Here is a 19,819-nt window from a genome sequence, read left to right as displayed (position 1 = left end):
CATGTTTGAACATGAGACTTCTGTTCTTTCATTGTGACCTCATTTGATCAAAGTGAATAAAAATGAAGAAAGGGGTACTGGCTGGTTGGCTAACAGCCCACAGACAAATGACCGACTTGGCTTACCTGCCTGAAGGCCACCTCCAGTCCGTTGCCTAGCAACCCCAAGTGTACTTTTGGGTTGTCTAATGACTCTCATTGCTGCAGTGGATCAGGGGCTACTAATGAAGCTTCCTGACCAACCGCTGGTGTTTAAGTCCACTGCTGGGACTTCAGGCTACCCTTAACCACTTATGTGAGACAAATTCTGCCCCAGCCCAACCTGCTCTCAAGACATACTGACACACACTTAATGTATATACACACAGCAGACATTAACTTACAGTCAGTTGGAGCATTCTAAGCAGTAATTATTTCCACCACACCACAGAGTAACATATATCAGTATCTCACCCTGTGTGAACTTTATCTTAGACCACATGTTAACATGTTCAATGCAATGCTGATGAAGGTTATATATCCAGGAATGAGACATCCCCTGTTTGGCTTCATAAGGAAGATGAAAATAAAGGAGCCACTTGGAAATTTCCTCAGTGCAGCTCTAATAAAGGAATATCTTATCTTCTCATCCAGTAAGCCAGCCCCTGAAACGGTTATAATTTTAGCTCTGGCACGTGGATTTACAGTACAAAGATGATCCTTGAAAGCTGAATTTGAAGCAACTAGGCATCCGTAGGGTTTAATTTTTCATACCCCCATCAGAAGCCCAGTTCTTTAGCTAAACCTTCAAGGATTATCATGACCCAGGTGAAAGAGAAACTACGTCAAAAAATGGAGAAAATAATTTGTGACTTCTGTTTTACTTAAATGTAATCTGATAAATTTTAAAGGACATTTAGCTTTAATAATTTCAATACATTTGTCTCTCTGTGGTGTGCAAGGCAAGATACCCCAATATGCTATAACATTAAATAAGACATAACTCTAATTATAGTACAGATTATAGTACATATCATGCTTGTCCTTTTTCCCTGCAGTGCTCAATGTTGTGCACTTTAAAAGCATCAACAGTTGACATACTGTACATTTGCCATTATACCTCAGAGTAATTGTTAGTAAGCATTTACATCTGTATGGAAATGTGTATATCCAAGTCCATCTGTGTGGACACTGTCTGCATCACTGTGTCTGAGTGTTGTTTCAATCCCTTGTCTTTGTGACGTGTCCATCATCCCCTTAAGATTTGTTTCAGTCAGTCCAGAGCATATTGCTGGATGTGTGCATTACATCCCAAGGGTGTCACCATAAATATATTTGTCCACACATGTTCAGCAATCTTGACTGAACACTGTCAAGCGTTGTGTTGCCTGAGGGCCCAACACCCACTGTGTAGCCCTCAATGAGTGATTTGAGGGGTTAGTGCTGTGTGCCATTCCCCCAGTGATGGCATGCTGGTCTCCTCCACGTGGCTAACTTAGAGATAAGCTTACAGCTGATAGAGGGGGGAAAGACACCATTCCACACGTATAATGAAATGCCAGAAACACATTTGTGTACAGTCTCATAATCATGGATGTATGAGGGTCGGTCTTAGCATGGGAAAGAGGTATTATTATATTATAGTTTCATAAAAGCCACAAGAACAAGACTGTTCTTTCGCTCCAAATTCAAACTCTAGGCAACGTGAAAGATATTTAACCACAGACACATGAGCAAAAAGAACCGGGGGAGTTTTTATTCATGGCAGGCAGTTTTAAAAAGGTTTTTTGTTAGCTTGGCGCCTTTCTGCTTTCAACTCACAATAGAATTGATCCTCAAAGGTTGTTTATCGATTTCCTACTGTTAACCTTTCTCAAGCTGTTTCATGGCTTGGCTGTACAATGGCTCTCAATAGCTTCCAGGAGGCGGAGGAGGCTGGGGTAAGGTGGGGTTGGCTGTCCAGACCACTGGCATATTGGTTGCAAGGCAGATAGGTGAAAGAGATGAAGAGGGGATGGAGGCAGAGAAAGATAGATTACTAAGGGTCAGAATGAGTAGGATATAGCTGGTGACTGGGAGTCTGGTGCCAGAAGAATATAGAAAGACCAAGGGCCAGCCTAAAAAAAAGCTCTCTCTGTGAGGCCAGGAGTGGCTGATGTAATGGCATTAATCTCCAAATGCTGTCTGAGACCCAGTGTGCATCTATCATTGAAAAGTACTAATTCTGCTGTACAGTGAAGCAAATCCAGTCATCTCTAGAGGCAATACCTTGTATTATTTAAATACATTGGTATGGCATACTGCACTTGATTGATTGATTTATTTTTATCTGACTGAATCATCACTGAATGTTTGCATTTGATACCCAGAGCGGGACAAACTCAGGACATTAACAGAAACACTGCCACATCTTACTTCTCTTCTTGCTTGCCATCTTGTACCGTTCCCTCCCAACATTTCATGCTAACTTGGATTTCTCTCTCTTTTTCTTTCCCTCTACTTCCCTTTTCCTTTTCAGATGAACCGACCCATCCAGGTGAAGCCAGCTGACAGTGAAGGACGAGGAGGTAATTAACCTTCTCCTGGTTTCTGTTGCACCCCCCCCCCAATCCCACACCCTCTCTGCCTCCGTTTACATATCAACACAAATACACTGGAACAGCACACAAATAACCCTTAATATGCTGTTCTCACTGACAGATGAGATGGTAGGGGAACCTGTAATATAGGTCACAGGCTTCTATTGACTTCCCATCTGTGCCAACAGCAAAGGGGATGTCTCAAATATGCAGTCACAGAGAGAGAGATTTGATTTGATTTTTTAAAATTGTATTTATTCATAAAAGCCAAATTACAAGATAATCACGTTGACACAAAATCCAAAAGAGATTCACGCAAAAAGAAATTCACACCTCAAAAGCAAACAATGGTAGGATTTTCAACAGTACTGGGTGTTTCCTGAACAAAGAAAACATTTAACCTTTTAACATTTATCAAACTAAGAACAGAGGCTCTTATCTCCATGTCCCCTGCTCCATTTACATTCAAAGTACTTAAAACACAGGTTTAAAAAATAACAAAAAACAGACAAAATTCAAAAAACAACTAATCGCTCTCCATAATCATGCTTTTTACTTTTGTCATTAGTTTCCTCTATCAAAAATAATTCTTTGCTCGTAAAAAGTGGTTGGTCACTTCCTTCTGGATTTTTTTAAAATACAAACAAATGCTATCCAGAAACATGTGGAGATCAGGAAAGAGATTTTTCTACCTTGGCCCTCGAACCTTTTGTGTCTTGCAGGAATTTTTTAAAAATCTTTTGTGAATCATATTTTTCTGTTATGGCTTTTTTCAAACTATTGTCATTTTTGTTCTCAGAGGTACTTGTATCAGTAGGTGTCTCAGGTGTTTCTTTAGCAATTTTCTTCACTTTATTCACTCTTGTAGAGAGAAAGAGAGAGAGGAATATAGAAAGAGATGGGATCCAGCATGATAATAGGAGCTGATCTTTGTTGCTTGCATAGTATATATTTTAATGTACAAATAAAAGGAACATAAATCAGTTATGGTTGTGTCACTTTTAACTTATTTAAAGTCAACATACAGTTTCTTCCCAATTCATTTTCCACCCTACCCACCTGCCTACTTAGTTACCCACTGACTACCATCCAAGCTATCTTTGAAACATCTACTTCATGATAAGAACTTCATTACACAGATAATTTTGCATTGTGCAGTTATAGTGCAGTCTGCATTGTGCAGATATAACCTTAATGTTGCGCGAGTAGGTACAAAGTAAAAAATTAAGTATTTAATTTTGCAGTATTTAAATATGAATTCCACTTTGACATTGTACCAATTCACTTGCATATCTTTCTCCCTTCGTGTTAAGTCTGACTAAAATGCTGATTGAACAGATAATTCTGAAACCATTTGTGACTAACTTCATTTAGGGTTAATATAGATTAAGCTGCTTAAAGATTTACACGGGTGGAATTGCATCTAATTGAACCAGTCCGCATTGGTCGTGTGCTTGCATTTCTGACTGGTGATCTGACTATAGGTCAGATTAGACTGAGCCACTTCACTTACTTGTGATGTCAAGTGTGAATCAGATCACCATTTATATTGCCACACATCCCCATGTTGATCTTATATTTGTCAGGGCAGCACTTTAATTATTGGCCATCTAAAAGGGGGCAAATCTGACCGACAAGGCCTGTGTAATAGCCAATCAGCATTCTCACCAAGATAAATTTAATTTTAGGCTTAAGATGAAGAGATGGATGTGTACCAATATCAATTACTGCCCCTTTTTCAGCAGAAAGAGAAAGGAGATGAACAGGCACTGTGAATGAAATTCAGAGTGTTCTGGGCTGTCTGGCCACAGCCCCTGCTTGCCTGTCAGATGAACTTTCTATATGGGAGGACAGGGTAGAGCAGAGCACCAAATGAAATAAGACCAAGCAGATCGGCCCGAGCAGAGATATTGAGTATTAATGGCAACAGGAAGTCAGCAGACAGGCCATGGAAGTACACCACAGCAGTGGATGACAATGAAATGAGATTTATTATGAAGGCTTGCGGTTAGAGGAAATAAGACGACCCAGCGAGGGCTGACGCAAGGAGAAAAAGTTGTGAAGGATTCATCTGAAAAAGGCTGCAGACCAGTCAGGTACACCAATCCCAGTGGGGCTTCTAGATTGTCAAACTCATTGCTGAACTGGGAAATTTGCACCTCTAGAATGGAGTCACATTCATCACTATCAAGGCATTAGCAATTATCTGTCATGGAAACTTGTGCAGGGGTCTTGATTATGTGCCTGTGCAGGCATCAGGGCACATTACTCCATTTGGAGCCTTTAGTACCCTCTTTTTTCAGTGCACCCAAGAGACATCATCTCTCTGGGGATATGGGGAGTGTCAGGGGTAGAAATAAAACTAGAGCTCAGAGAATGACTGGGAGGGCAGGCGCTCCACAATCCTGCTGCTCTGCTGCCACTGTGGATCACAGAGCTGATTCTCTGGCTGTCTATTACAATGAGTCATGTCTTATTTTAATTTTTTTGTTGGATTATCAAGAGAGAATAGAGCATGTGAGTGGAGCATTGCAGCCTTTAAATCTATTTCGGTTCCTTGAGTCAGCCACCCTCTTCCCTACAAAGACATTATTAATCTGATGTAGCCAACACTACTTTTTTTGTATGCAGAAAAGATGATTTCAACTCAGAAATAATCAAGACATGTGCCATCTGATCACTTGTTGCGGTCAGTGCAAAAGTTGACACGCTAATATGTCTCCTCTTGAAACACACACAATTTTTTTTTTCATTTGAAGAAAGTAGTAGATCTCTGAGTCTCTTTCTTTTCTTTCTCTTTGTTCCTCTTTCTGACTCAATGGTACTGAAGTGCAAAGGGAAAGATGAAGCAACTGATAGAGAGAGACTTGGGGATTTAGTAAAAGGCCCATAGAGGAATACGAAAGAGTCAGAGATGGAAGACAAAAGGAGTGAGAAGTGAAGAAAAGGCAGGATGAGAAACTTAACGGAGGGTGATGGAGGCAGCTGAGTGAATCTCAGCAGTAAATCATCTCAGAGCTACCCCATCCCTATCTGCTCCGCGCCTCGCCAGAATCTTTTTCCCCCTGACCTTGTCTGCTACTGTGTCTATGTGAAGAAAAGATGGGGCCAGATAATCTATGATTGGAGATGGCCATTATCTAAACACAATCTTGGAGCCAGGTCTCACTCCTGTAGCCATGGTTGTGAGACTGGAGACCACATTGACGAGAAGCGAGATGATGGGTCAGCCAGCAACACCCTCTTCTTTTATTAACTCTGATAAGATGATTTCAACTCTCTAATGCAATGCCCAGCAGCCTCCATCTACATTGACTTTTTCACAAATGGCTTCTGTCATTGCATTTGCAGTCTCTTTTCTTGTTTAACTCCTTATACTTGTTTTTAACAGAGCACTTATAGAGCAGGAATCCCAGCAATCCCTGCTAGCAGCCCTGTATGATCCCTTTTAATATGTTGTTTCTGTTGTTGTCTGACTGGCTGAGGAGAGTCCTCGTGAATGGGTCGTGTTTGTCCTTGCCAACCTGCTGCTCTTCAGAAGGTTGACCTCAGTCAAGCAGTGAAGAGATTGACAGGACCTTAAGATGTTGTGCACTGTGCTGTCATGCCCCACTTCAGCAGGAACGGAAGAATGAGGGCTGCTGGCTGGCTCAGTCTGGCAGATCATTGGGGATGGGCTGTCTGGAGGCACCTCACACCCACAAAAGAGCATGCTCCACTTTACATGCAAATTAAGCCAAAAGCTCCCTCTGTGCCTGTGGATACAGTCGTGGCAAACTGAAAAAATCAAGAAAAAACCCAGAGAGTGGTTGATATATGTACTGAGAAATGCATGCAGAGGCATAGGGACACATGTATTTTGTTTTGACAGCTATGATTTGACAGCTCCTGTGGTAAAAGTAATGCATTTTGATTATGTTTTCTCACAATCTAAACCCTTTGTTGAACATTACCTTATTTGTTTCTGTAATATATAATACTGGCGGGAACCAGTGGAAATTCCATGATAAAACAGAAATATCAGACTTTGTTTTCTTTTTTTTTTCTTCGCCGTAACAAGAAAACAAACCGCTGTGTCCAACAAAGCCGTAACGGCTCCATGTGTGTGGGATGGACGAACGCTAAGACGAAGGCCGGTACGGCGTTACGGTCTGGCCATCAGGGTAGACGCCGGCTTCGTGAGTTTGGTCCTGGTGAATAAAGCATCGGGGTTCCCCACACGACAACGTGAGGTCCGTCACAATTAAAGAATATAAACGGGTATGTTTAACGAACCCAAAATGGCTCCGTAAGTGAGAGACATGGATAAATGTGAAGACTGGAGCTAACTCGGCTAGCGGCCCGAACTTCTGGGTAGACGCCGGAAGCGTGACAGTGTGAGGTTTTCAATGTACGAGTGTGTATATATATATATGCACAGACACACACACACACACACAAACACACAGTGCATATTCGCGCATCAACACTCACTCGCGACTTCACCTTATCGCAGATTTTTGGTTGGCAGTAATGTGATACTTCGAATACTCTTGGCTGACGGCATCCAGAAGTGAGCTATGTTCTGTGAGTCTCGGATTTACGTGACAATTTATAAAACAGACACAAAAGTGCTTTAAACACTCGATAACAGTGTGGGAAAAGGTAATACAGATAAAAGGATCATGATTTTTGATTTCTCCAGTGCATTCAACACCGACTCTTTCTGGACAAATCAAAAATCATGATCATCATAGTCCTCCACGACTTGTCCAGGTGACCGTAGACACGGTTTAGCAGGTAGATGATGGCATCCTCTACTCTAAGACGTGATTAGAACGTCTGATTCGGATTATATAGATGAGTGAGCAAATACTTCCGGCAATATGGTATTTTACATAAATTGATGTTACAAGTTATTTTAATAGACCAAAAACACTTGACAAATAGTATAGCTATGCAATATACAACATCCCAATTAATAAAGGCACTTTTGTAAGAAAACAGCTGTCCGATGGAGCCAGCTACATTTTCAAGATTCCAACCTTTGATTCAACAACAGATTTACTCCAACACAGAGCAAAGTAACAAAAAGCATCTGTGACGTGCAATTATTTTATCAATCTATGCTGCCTTTTCAGATAATAAATGTTTGGTTCCTGAGTGTACACAAGTTGAAATTTGACCTTGACCTAGTTTTTACAAGGTCAAGGTCATCATGTCGTTTTCATCCCCTTTGCCGCCTGAGTAATATGCTTTTTGGTTCATATTTTTATTTGCAATGGTTGCAAAGATATTCGGTGGACTAACGGACGGACAGACGAACACTCGAACACTGGGAATTACCATACATCACCGCTTTGAAGTGGGATGTAAAAAAGTTGTCAATGCTAACACTAACACAACATCAGGGAACTGTGCTTCCTATGGTTTCATTAGATATAATATTTGCTTTACAGGAAATGATAAAATAAAAGTATTACAATTTGAAAACTAGACTAGACTTCTTTGCTGAACAGACAAGGTACAGAGAGGAAAAAGAAGAAGAAAGGGTAAAGAACAATCTATATGCATAGACTGCAGCCAACAACACAAGTATCACTTTATTCCATGGAGAGGAGCATCAACATTGACAGCATATGCCATCTGTGCAAAATCCATTAATTTTTAATATACCAGCCACTGAAATGAAAAGGCTTCCTAAGACAAGCAATTGTCAGATGTCAGTAGTGTTTTGATAACTTTTTTTGATCTCCTTTTTTTCTTTTCATTCATAAAATGGGGCTGTCCACATGTCAGCCACAGCTTGGACATGGCTGGAGACAGACATGGACCCATTTTCCACACAATTGCTCCCACCTCTAGTCAGGAGACAGGACAAAAGAAGATGCTTGAATTGCTTTTTGTGTCAGAGGCACTGAAAGAAAAGAATGAGTGTACTTTATATGTGTATACACAAAGCTTATACAAACATACTGTACTGTACTGCACACATACGGGACAAACAGCAGAATGTGTTGACTAAATCAAAGCATGTGTGTATTGTATTCAATACACCTAGACACATTTATAAGGAGCCCATGTATTCTCAAAAACTTAAATTGGTGGTAGTTGAGGAGGCAGTGATTAAAAAATATACAAATATTTGCTCAAGTTTCACGACTACCATACCCTTAACACACATATTGTTATATTTGCAGGCATTATGCCCCTCATTAATATTTTAAAGTAGGGGGAAATTTTGAACATGCGGATTACGTATGTCTCTTGAAAGTTTAACAACGAAGAACTCTGGAGTTCAAGCATTCACCAGCTACGGCTTTGTCCTGTTGCAAAGATAAGATGTGCCCCTCTCAATGAGAAGTGTGTACAAGGAGGTTAAAATGGGAGCTCAATGAGTTCTGCTATATTTCTTTATCCTCATACAGTTCGATCAGAAGGTCCTAACCCCTCTTAATGCAAACGCATGATTGTACTTTTCAAAGAGATCTTTTTTATACACTTTCCCATGATGGTAATGGATAACTCATAGAGTCATGGAGTCATCTACTTGTGCAGAGCGTGCATTAAAAGATATTTATTCACATTCATAAAATGTCAATTTGACACTAGTGAGTGGCCATAGAAGATGAGCAGGAACTTGCAAAATCCAATAAGGACTGTTATGGAGACAGGTGCAAAGTAGACTAATTAATAGCAATCTATACACTGGCTAGGACATGCAGTGGTCCGACTGAGACACTCTTAGGTCAGGCAATGAAAAGTGGCCCTGAATTCATTTTCTCGTTGTGGTTCTCCCAAAGCAAGACTCGCAAGTACATGCACAGTTCCTTTAATGCCTTCACTGGGGTGTAATTTATTTTTGCGTCTGCCAGCACATTTGGAAAGTTCATTACTTCGCTCTTGGCTTGTTAATTAGCCTTGTAAAGCCGCCATTAGATTTCCTCGGGCCAGGACCGAGATGAGACTTTTGTCCCAAAACATTAACACACAGCAGGACGCCTGTAAAACTGCACTCTGCCCATTTAAGTTGTAGGATACCTCAGTGAAAATGTGAAAGATGGGGGGGGGGGCAATCAAGGTTAAATCACGTGCGCTTAGGATGAACTGTTGCCTTGTTACAGGTTTCATATTTTCTCCCAGTGACAGCGGACAGGCATATTTCTCTGTAAGAACTGTTCATGGCTGAATTAATAGCTACATAGCTCCTTCCCTGATGCCTAAAATCCAGCTAGATGTCTGTTCTCCTGTCACTCTTTGTTAAATCCGAGTCAACTGTGTGCGAGCCTGTCTCACGTACAAACCTGGATCTCCATGGGAGACGGAACAGTAATGAGCAGCACCACCAGGCTCAGCTGGTAGGGCTGAGAATTCCTGCTGTGTGAGGCGTGAATACAGACTACTGACTGACAACGCAACTACAACACCACCAGTAGAAACCAGCGAGTGTGACCTTACTGATTATACGGGTGCTCATTTGTGTGGCCAAGTGGGCTCTGGGCACGTGTCTCATTTGAACTTTACAAATGTAAAAGGATCTGATTTTTCAGTTGCAAAAATCAAGCCCTGGTGCTTTATTTTTAGAACAGCTGCATTTAATGGGACCTGGCAGGTACAGGAGGCATCACATCTGTCGAGGTCCAAATGATGCTCTCGCCCTCTGCTCCTCACCCTCTCTCTACCAGTCAAATGACTCACATTGAAGATCAACAGTGTCATTTCCAATAAACTCTTCTTCCTCTTCCTGCCACCTCCCATCAGTTGTGGTGATAGGTTCTTGCTAGTATCCATTTCATTCCACAATACAGCTGAATAGCTGCATAATATAAACGATGCAAAGAAGATGAATGCTCTGTCTAATGCCAGGGCACTGGGAAGATTAATTACAAACATCTAGCTTTCTGACTGGCCTGAATTAAGTGGTATGGAGCCCATAAGTCTCCAGAGTCTCTAGAGCTAAGGAAGCAACCATGACTTGCAGTAGCGGTTGCAACTCGGCAAATCTCACTCAAGTTGAGTACACTTTCTTATGACCTTTATGTCTTTCTATGATTCATATCCATAACTGATTTAAAGTTTGTTGTTGACAAACATTGAGTAGAAGCGACATCCCTGCATTTCACCTGTCCAATATTTTTTGCTCAATTTATTTCTTCTTGACACTCAACATTTCCTATTATTTGGGTCAGTTAAATTAAAAATACAACAAAAAGACAATTCAGATGTCACAATGCCAACCGCCTACTGCAATGCTCTGGACCTATATAAACCCTTTCAATTTTATTTCAACTCTTTCAACATCATGTGTTCATTATAGTATGGTTTTTGATTTGCTTTGAATAAATACCTTCACTGGGCTGTGAAAACAATTAGTCACACTTATTGTGATGGTTTACTCATATAATCTTTAGATTCATGCTCAAATAGTGATAAGAGAATTATCTATTTGAGTTGCACTATGTGGATATAGCTTAACTTCAGTTCATTATTTCTTACTATTGTTGGAGGTGAAAAATGAAAAAAAAAATCTGTACATTTTCAGCTGATAATCATACACCGAAAATCCTACACCAAAGAGCTTAATCCATTATTCCTGAGTAGTCAACACGGGGTAATGAATAGAAACACGTTAATTTTTTAATTCTTCTTGAATTGTGTTTCAAAGTCTTTGTTCCCTGACTTTTTTTGTAATCACCCATAATGTGAAAATGTGAGTGCATTAAAATTTGGCATACCATGGTCGGGGGCCGAGAATGTACAGTGTTTGATATTTATTGTTTGTTACATTTCTTGATGTACATTTCTTGTATATATATATATATATATATATATATATATATATATATATATATATATATATACACACACACACACACATCAAGAAATGTAACAAACAATAAATATCAAGATGTGGTGACACACCTCTAAACAGTGACAATAACAACAGTTGCAATGTAGGCTCAACACAGCAGAATGCTGATAAAAGAGGGCATGTCAGGTTTGAGTTGCACAAGTTCTTCTCAGCAGAACAGTGACATGAGCTGTAGCAATCGTCTGTTCTCTCTTCTCTTCCGACCTCCCTCCTTCCTCCCCCTTCCTCTCTTCCTATCCAGAAGACAGGAAGCTGTTTGTGGGAATGCTTGGCAAGCAACAGAGCGAGGACGACGTGCGGCGGCTGTTCGAGACCTTCGGCCAAATAGAGGAATGCACTGTCCTGCGAGGGCCCGATGGGGCCAGTAAGGGTCAGAGCCCACACACCTCCCACTATTTTTTTTTTACCCGTAATCTGTCTCTCTTTATTCTTTTGTCTGTCTGTCTGTACACATGCTGAATGTTTCTACTCCCTACATTTTTAGAACCATCAGTCACCCACTGCACACTCCCTGACATTGTCTGAAATCCTCTCTACTCTTCTGAATAACTCATCCTGCCCTTCAGCTGTTCTGTTTTTTCACCTTCTATTTGTCTCACTCGCATTTCTTTCATACCTCATTGTCACTGTGTTCTGACACCACCTCCCTCATCCTTTTTTTGTCACTATGTTTTCTATTCTGTTCTTGTTCTCACTCTACTTCTCCATCCAATCCTTCCAAAGTTTTCTGAATATTGTCTTTTTATCCGGGCAGCTCCTCTCACCCTGGGCTTGTACTCATTAAATGCATGACACCAGACCTCCTCTCTCTTCTTACTCCTTTCTTTCTGCTCCCACCTCCTGTTCTGAAAAACAGAGCGGTGTAATCATGTTTGTTTCATTTCTGTCATCATTCCCCAGAGACATCATTGGACGATAATGTCCTATTGTTAAAAAAAAAGCAACAATGCTTGGGGTTTTACTTCTGTCTTTCACAGTACAGTAGATTTGAGAGCATTCAGGAACAGATTATATATTTGTGTCTGCAGCTTATATGCTATTTATTTAGAAGAGCACGGTCATATTAAAGACACCTGTGACACGTGTGATACACGTGAGACTGAGTGTAGGAGGCTCCCCATCATCTTTTGATGATTCTCTGTCTCCCAGCCACACATGGAGCAATAATGATATTGCTTATAAACTCTTTGTTGATTCTTTTCTCTCTCTTGCATATATTTAGTGTCGAATATGCAGAATCCATGGTATGAAAACGATACATGTATTTGATGGCAAGAGGGGGTGGTTGACGAGGATGATTGGATTGAAGAGAAAGGCTGGCCGGACTGAACTATATACGCTTCTGCATCAACATGTGTTTTCTCAGTTAAACATGGGTCCTTTGCTCAAATTGCCCCACCAGCCCACTGCCTTTCTTTCTCTTTGACTTGTTCCGTTTTTCCTCACCCAGCTGTCTCTCTTTCTGTTTCCTCAGTCGCCTCCATCTGATTGACAGCACATAAAATGAAATAAGGCGGTTGCTGTTGTGTCAGACAGGAACTAGTTTTCTCTCTCATTCGCACTTTCACTCTTTTTCATCCTCATGCACTTCAGACCTCTTGTCTTTTTGTTTGTTCTCTCTTCACATGCCGTAGGTTTCCTGTGTTGGTATTTGTCTGTATTATCACTGGCTTGATCATTACAGTTTCTTCAGAATTCCACCCATTAAATAGAAAATTTTTGGAGCAATGTTAAATAAGAATGCATCCCCGAGACAAAGGTCTCATATATATATAGGCAACTGGTCCTATCACTCACTGTACAACAGTCCCACCCAATCATTATGGAATGTTACAGCAAATTATTTTGCCAGCCACCTCGCTTGGGATAAGGTTAGCATAATTTGAATGAGACAGACCTTGAAATTGACAGTGCTATCTGTTCCATGATAGAGGCTTTGTCCCCTGTTGATGTAAATTTTTGCTACTCAGAGGCTTTTCACCACCCCTCTTCACCCAATAAAAAGGCCGAGAAGTTTAACATCCATCTCTCTATGGCACTGCTCCTCAAAGTACTTTCAAAGTGCAACACTTGCTGCCTGAGTTGAATAGAGCTTCAAATTGTCAGGAAAATAGAGAGATGGCTTTTAGGTCTATAATTAAGTTGTGTTATAAATGTCACCCATCCAGCGGGACGGAATTCATGCATACATATTATTACCCCGGGAATTCAAAAGGCAGTGTCGATCCTCTTGCTTGAAAGCAATACAATCTCTCTTTTCCTCCCCCCCCCCAACTCATTCTGAGCCATCAAATTCAAAAACTCAGATGTGTACTATAATTTATAAAGCTGTAGCAGTTCCACTTCTTTTGAGATACTTGTCCTTTAACTTTTTTTTTTTTAAATGCAACGCAAGACCATGCCATAAATATATGATTGGGGATGGAGAGTTCTCCTAAAATATACCTAAACCCTGATGTTTTTTAATGTGCAGAACTGTCAATGGACATCTGGAATAATACACTGCCTGGCCAAAGAAAGCACACCAACAAAAACAATGCCACACAGTCAAATATTTCCTTGGACTACCTTTAGCTTTTATTAGAGCTGTGGTATTGTTTCATCAAGCTTCTACAATGTCACAAGATTTATTTCCATCCAGGGTTCAATTCATTTACCAGCAAGATTTTGTATTGATAATGGTAGTCTGACCACTGTGCAAAGCCTTCTCCAGCACATCCAAACGATTCTCCATTGGATTAAGGTCTGGACTCTGTGGTGGCCAGTCCATGTGTAAAAATGATGCATCATGCTCCCTGAACTACCCGTTCACAACTTGAGCCTGATGAATCCTGTTTTTTTTTTTCATCTTGATATATGCCCGTACATCATGTAAGAAAGAAATCATTAATGGTATAACCTGGACATTCAGTACAATACATTCAGGTAGTCAGCTGACTGCATTCTCTGGGCAAATTAATCCAATAGTTACCTACCTGTACTTTGTTAGTTAAATCCAGGCGGTATCTTATGGGGATCCTGTAGTGTGTATATGATACCCTAATTTGAGACCAAAAGGTAAGTTGTATTGCAAACAAAGTCCTCATTATTTCAGCTAAGTAAGTTAGCTGTGTTCCATCAAAGCATCAATGAAGTGTAATTGCACATCCACTACAGTAGGTGGCAGTGGCATGTTCACATCTACATGTAGTGTGTCTTAAACTTTAATTAGAAGAGTGTGCACAGGGAGTAGTAAGTCTTCTGCTATGTTGTGGAGTGTTTTGCAATGATTGCGCACACACACACACACACACGCACGCACGCACACACACACACACACACACACACACACACACACACACACACACACACACACACACACACACACACACACACCAAACAAAAAATGAAGGAATTTGGGGGTTTTTTTTTGTTTTTTTTGGGGGGGGGTTCTTTTAAATAAACTCTGTGGTAAAAGGGGAAATAGTCCCACATTAACTGAACAAATTTTGCATATCTCTTACCTCAACTTTTATGATTTTTTTCAAGATAACTTTCATTTGTTTAACGGAGAAGCGATACTGAGTGATGCCATTAGAAGTGAATAGCCGATACCTGACACAAAACATCTTCTGAGCCTACTAATTGGTGTCTATTGTTTAAATGAACCATCACATAGATAAATATGAATGACTCCTTTGAGACTGTACAGAGAAATGTATATTAAGACATGTAGCTGATGGACTGCTGAGAATTTGAAGAAGGCAGGAAAATGTGACTGTGATACAATTACTTGGTTCTGACACTTGTATAGAAGACAGAAAAGGAAGAATTAATCCATTAATTAGGTATCCCTTGACTTACCACATGTGTTACCTGAAGGCAAGGATAAAAATAGGACATAAGAGAATACCTTGCAGTCTATGGTGATCATAAAGCTTAGAGAAATAGCTCCTGTTTAATTTAATAGCTTTTGGAAAATTACCACATTTCACTCCCACTGTATTTCAGTTCACTGGTTTTCTCTTCATGTTGAGAGCTGTGATGTCTTTTCTTACCTACACATTGATGCCCTATTTAATCCTGTGACGAAGATATGTAATTTTCAAGAAAGCATGTAGTACATTATTATTAGCCACTTAAATTACTGTGTTTTTAACACAATTTGAAATGTTAATGCAATAAGGCTGCTGGAGTATTGCCGACAACACCCAATCACTAGTCTTCTGGCCAACTTTTTATGTTGACATTTCCTCCTGCGCATTAACTACATAACAGATTGAAGATGATTTCAATGCCCCTTGAGCAAAGCCTCTTTCTATCTGAAATGATATGCAAGCAAAGATTTGGTTAGATTGGCTGATTATAATACTCTGCCTTTGTCATCATAATCTCTTTTAGGAGTGACTGCACACAAATCATAATGTGTAAATATTAAACAGATTAATATTCACAAACAATTGAGAGTCATAAATACCACGGTTCTATTCTCCGAAGTGGAAGCAGAAGAATTACAGATGGGTGAGGGGCAGGATGCTCCATGCAACGAGAGCCATTACTACAGTTAATTATTCAATGAACACACAAATGGCGGAATATATTTACAAACCAAATTACATGAAAATATCTTGGTATTGAAAGGTGGTTGTTGTTCCTCACCTCTCTATTTTGTTGTTGTTGTCTTTCTATACAGGCTGTGCCTTTGTCAAATTCTCCAGCCACACAGAAGCACAGGCTGCCATCAACAGCTTACACGGAGGACAGACTATGCCTGTAAGTAATACACTTTGAAAGACAAATTCTTGCAACAATTTTAACATTGTATGCTTTTTTAAAGCATTGGGGATAGTTCTGGAGAATGTTTTCGAGGCTGTTTCATTACTGGGTATCTGTTTATTTATTTATTTATTTATTTTTTGCCTTTATTTGATTTTATTAAGATTTAGGTGGACTAGCATAAATTTTACGATTTAATTATGTTATCAGACAGAGACTGATCCTTTCAAATTTGGTATTTTTTCAGGGCAAATGCACACGAGTATGGATTCCATTCTAAAATTAAAAAAAAAAAAATACAGAATGTCTTCAACTCAAATTCTAATACTTTTGAGAATGAAACATACACACAATAGTCCACACAATATCTGTTTTTTAATATGTCACCATGTTGATCTAAAGTATTCCTATGCAATGTGTCACATATTGTCATACAGTAGACATGCAAAATTCTTTGGAAGGCAAAACAGGAATTTACAGGTACACATATTCTTAGTTATTTTTTTCATCACTTATCTTCAGTACCCACTTCTTCCGCTGTCGCGGGTCGCAGAGTTGTTGAAAACGATTCCATTTGACTTGGGGCGTGAGGCAGAGTACATACACTCTGGGAGCGATGCCGGTGCATTGCAGAGCCACACGAACGACAGACAAATACGTATACGGACACACTCACACCTGTGGATAATTTGAGACCTGCCAGGACATCTGAAATGCATATTTTTGGAGTTGGGAGGAAGCCAGGGAGAACCTGGAGAGAATCCATGCAGACATTGGGAGAGCATACAAACTCCACGACAGTGTTGTGTGGCCACTGCGCTACCGTGCCGCCACTCAGTTATTTTGTCAAAGACAAATAAATATATGAATAGTTTGTATTGTATCCATCACTGTGAATCAGCAGATGTGTCTGGAGATATTATACTGCATAGGAACCGGTAAATTTTAAGATATGTGTGCATATGGTTTAAAATCATGGAATGATAAAACAACAAAACAATGAATTTATACTTTAAGCATGGTACGTAGTGAAATTATGTGACATATTCCAAATTTAATGCCAACAGAAGTATCTGTTGGCAATGGGAATAACTGTCTAGAAAAATATTTTGATTACCATTTCTTTAAATTTTATTTTGGAATTATTTTTGGCTTCTTGTTTCTAACATTAAAACATTTTGGCTTCATAACATTTTACAAACCTTGTTATGCATTCAAGCAAGTTGTTATATTCTCAACACAAGACATTTGGATACAATTATAATATGGGGGCAAATTCTTAAACAATACAGATTGGACTATTTTGGATAGTTTTGATTCGATACTTGCTGTGCAAATAGGAGATAGAAACATTTTTGCAAGGTTCTGTGCTAAAGTATGGATAACTATTTTACAATTATTTGTAGGGGGAAAATTTTTATTGCATAGAGAAAGTCATCTCCAAAAGTTAATAGTTGGAACAGTTCTCTGAACCTATGTCTGAAAACTGAAATTGGTGTGAAATTAGTGGCTTTAAACTGAGGGACAGTGTGTCATCTTCATGGCAAAGCAATTTAATTGAGGTAACGAGCAAAAAATATTAAAACTTGAAATTTGAATTTTGGTGCAATTAACTTTTGGCAATTTAAAACCTGCCATGAAAATTTATCAGAATGGTTTTAAGATTAGTCTTACATTTTCATAGACCTATATATAATTGTGTGTCATCAGCATGGAAGTAAAAATGTTTTTATTTGCTTAATAGCAGGTATAACGGCATACCAATTTTTTTTTCAACCCTTTTAGGTCACTTTCCTCATTGCAGTGGCATAATAATTATAAAGCTGTCATAATAACAATCAATTTATTTATTTGCAATTTCCGCATCAACATCTTCTTTCTTTTTAACAGGAATTTTATACAAATTGTTAGCATTTCTAGCTATAAAACTGTATTCTTGCCAAGGGAATGCTGTGTCCCGCACCCCACCCCCGAGTCCTGTTTCACTCAGTACTACTTGAGACCGCATGATACTGCAGTCAGCTCTGGAAAATGCTGCTTCACCGTAGTCCTAAAAAGTTTATACTTCTTCCAGCAACATGCAAAAGAATAACCAAAAAACAATTTATCACAACCAACTTATTAAGAGTGACAGTTTGGGCACAGTTAAAACACTTAAAAACAATTATCCAGAGAGGCTTCATTGCAAGAGGGGGGATTAACAAGTCAATAATATTGAAAAGCACCCTGGAGCTAGGATAGATCTTCAAACGGGGCCAGATTAATAAGCCACTAATGCTTCTTTAAATGCTACCTGATATTTGGGCACTAGGTTCTTCATAATACTGTGGAACACTTACAGTTTATCAGTCTTTCATTAACTTTTAGCTTTTCTATATTCATTCTCCATACCCTGGGTATCACTTACCCAAGGCAAGAGGTTTTTATCTGGATATGTTGTGAAATAATTTTAAGCACTAAATGATTTGAGTTAGTTATATTACCACTGAGCCATTTACAATTAGTGTGCATACATATCATTTTATTAACATCACACACACACACACACACACACACACACACACACACACACACACACACACACACACACACACACACACACACAAATATAAATTCTTAAGGAACTGATGATGGCCATTACACAGAATAAAACAGCATGTCAGTTTATAATGAGAGGACCATACATTGCATGCAATTCTAGATAATGGTACAATGATGAATGTAGACAGTGGACTGTACTGCTCTACACCATACATTTAGATTTAAATGTGCCTATGTAGACTGCAGTTTTGCTGTCTGTAATGGTGCTTTGACCGTCTTTGCTATCCTCTGGTATTGAAATGCACTGAATATGTTTAGTTGATCATGATTTACTGTATTTAGCATGAGAATGAGGCCACCAAACCTGTTACTCTCAAGCTGCAGTTAATTACAAATTGGATATGCTTCTGTCAGGCTTCAACAAGCCTACAAAGGCTTCAGTAAAATAAATGATGTGTTGCGTACTGCACAGCTGGACACATTCCTGATCACACATTCTGTCTGGTAGACATCTGCACATTTACAAACCTTCCTGATGTTTTTCGAGCAGCAGACCAATAGTCTCCTGGAAGGAAAATATACATTTTAGTTTCACTTCATTGTGTATTACATTGAAGAAGTGAGGGAGATAAATTAGTGAGTCATTTTAACTTTGTGAGTGGTTTTTCAGTTCATTTCAGATTAACATTTTGGCATGTAAATCATGAAGGGTCAGAATATAATAAACGCAGAGCCATGAGGCAAAACATAATTATGTTGTTCACTGCTCAATGCACAATTATGACAAAGGTCTGAAGGGAATTTGATTAAGAAGATATTTACTTTCTACCAAAAATACATGGTTGATATCTAAGTATGCCTGCATGCAAAACATGTACTAAAACTCCTTCTGGGGTGGTTTCCTTTTATCCAGTAAATGTAGCTCATAAATATTATGTTTATGCAACTTTTGAATGTACGTATTGCTATTGCCCAAACACAGTTGCATTAGGTTAGACCACTGAGCCATCTGAATCTGCTGCAAATCAATTCTCCAACGCAACATATGGAGCTTCAAACTGACTAGGGGCAGATCAAAAACCATCCAAATTTGCATTAATAATCTGTTGTATTCA

General features: G+C 39.3%; 1 protein-coding gene across 1 annotated transcript in view; it reads left to right on the top strand.

Moving 5' to 3' along the window:
- The window catches only part of celf6 (CUGBP Elav-like family member 6), a 131,028-nt gene that overhangs the window by 83,903 nt on the left and 27,306 nt on the right, over positions 1-19,819 (top strand). The window contains exons 3-5 of the mRNA XM_068315157.1: positions 2,497-2,545; positions 11,650-11,778; positions 16,081-16,160. Of these exons, the coding sequence (XP_068171258.1) occupies positions 2,497-2,545; positions 11,650-11,778; positions 16,081-16,160 (258 nt within the window). The remainder of the gene's footprint in view (positions 1-2,496; positions 2,546-11,649; positions 11,779-16,080; positions 16,161-19,819) is intronic.

This window comes from Antennarius striatus, chromosome 1 (genome assembly GCF_040054535.1).
Source record: "Antennarius striatus isolate MH-2024 chromosome 1, ASM4005453v1, whole genome shotgun sequence".
In the NCBI taxonomy this organism is placed as follows: Eukaryota; Metazoa; Chordata; class Actinopteri; order Lophiiformes; family Antennariidae; genus Antennarius; species Antennarius striatus.
Note: the sequence above shows the minus strand (reverse complement) of the source record. Positions and strands in the feature narration are given on the sequence as shown.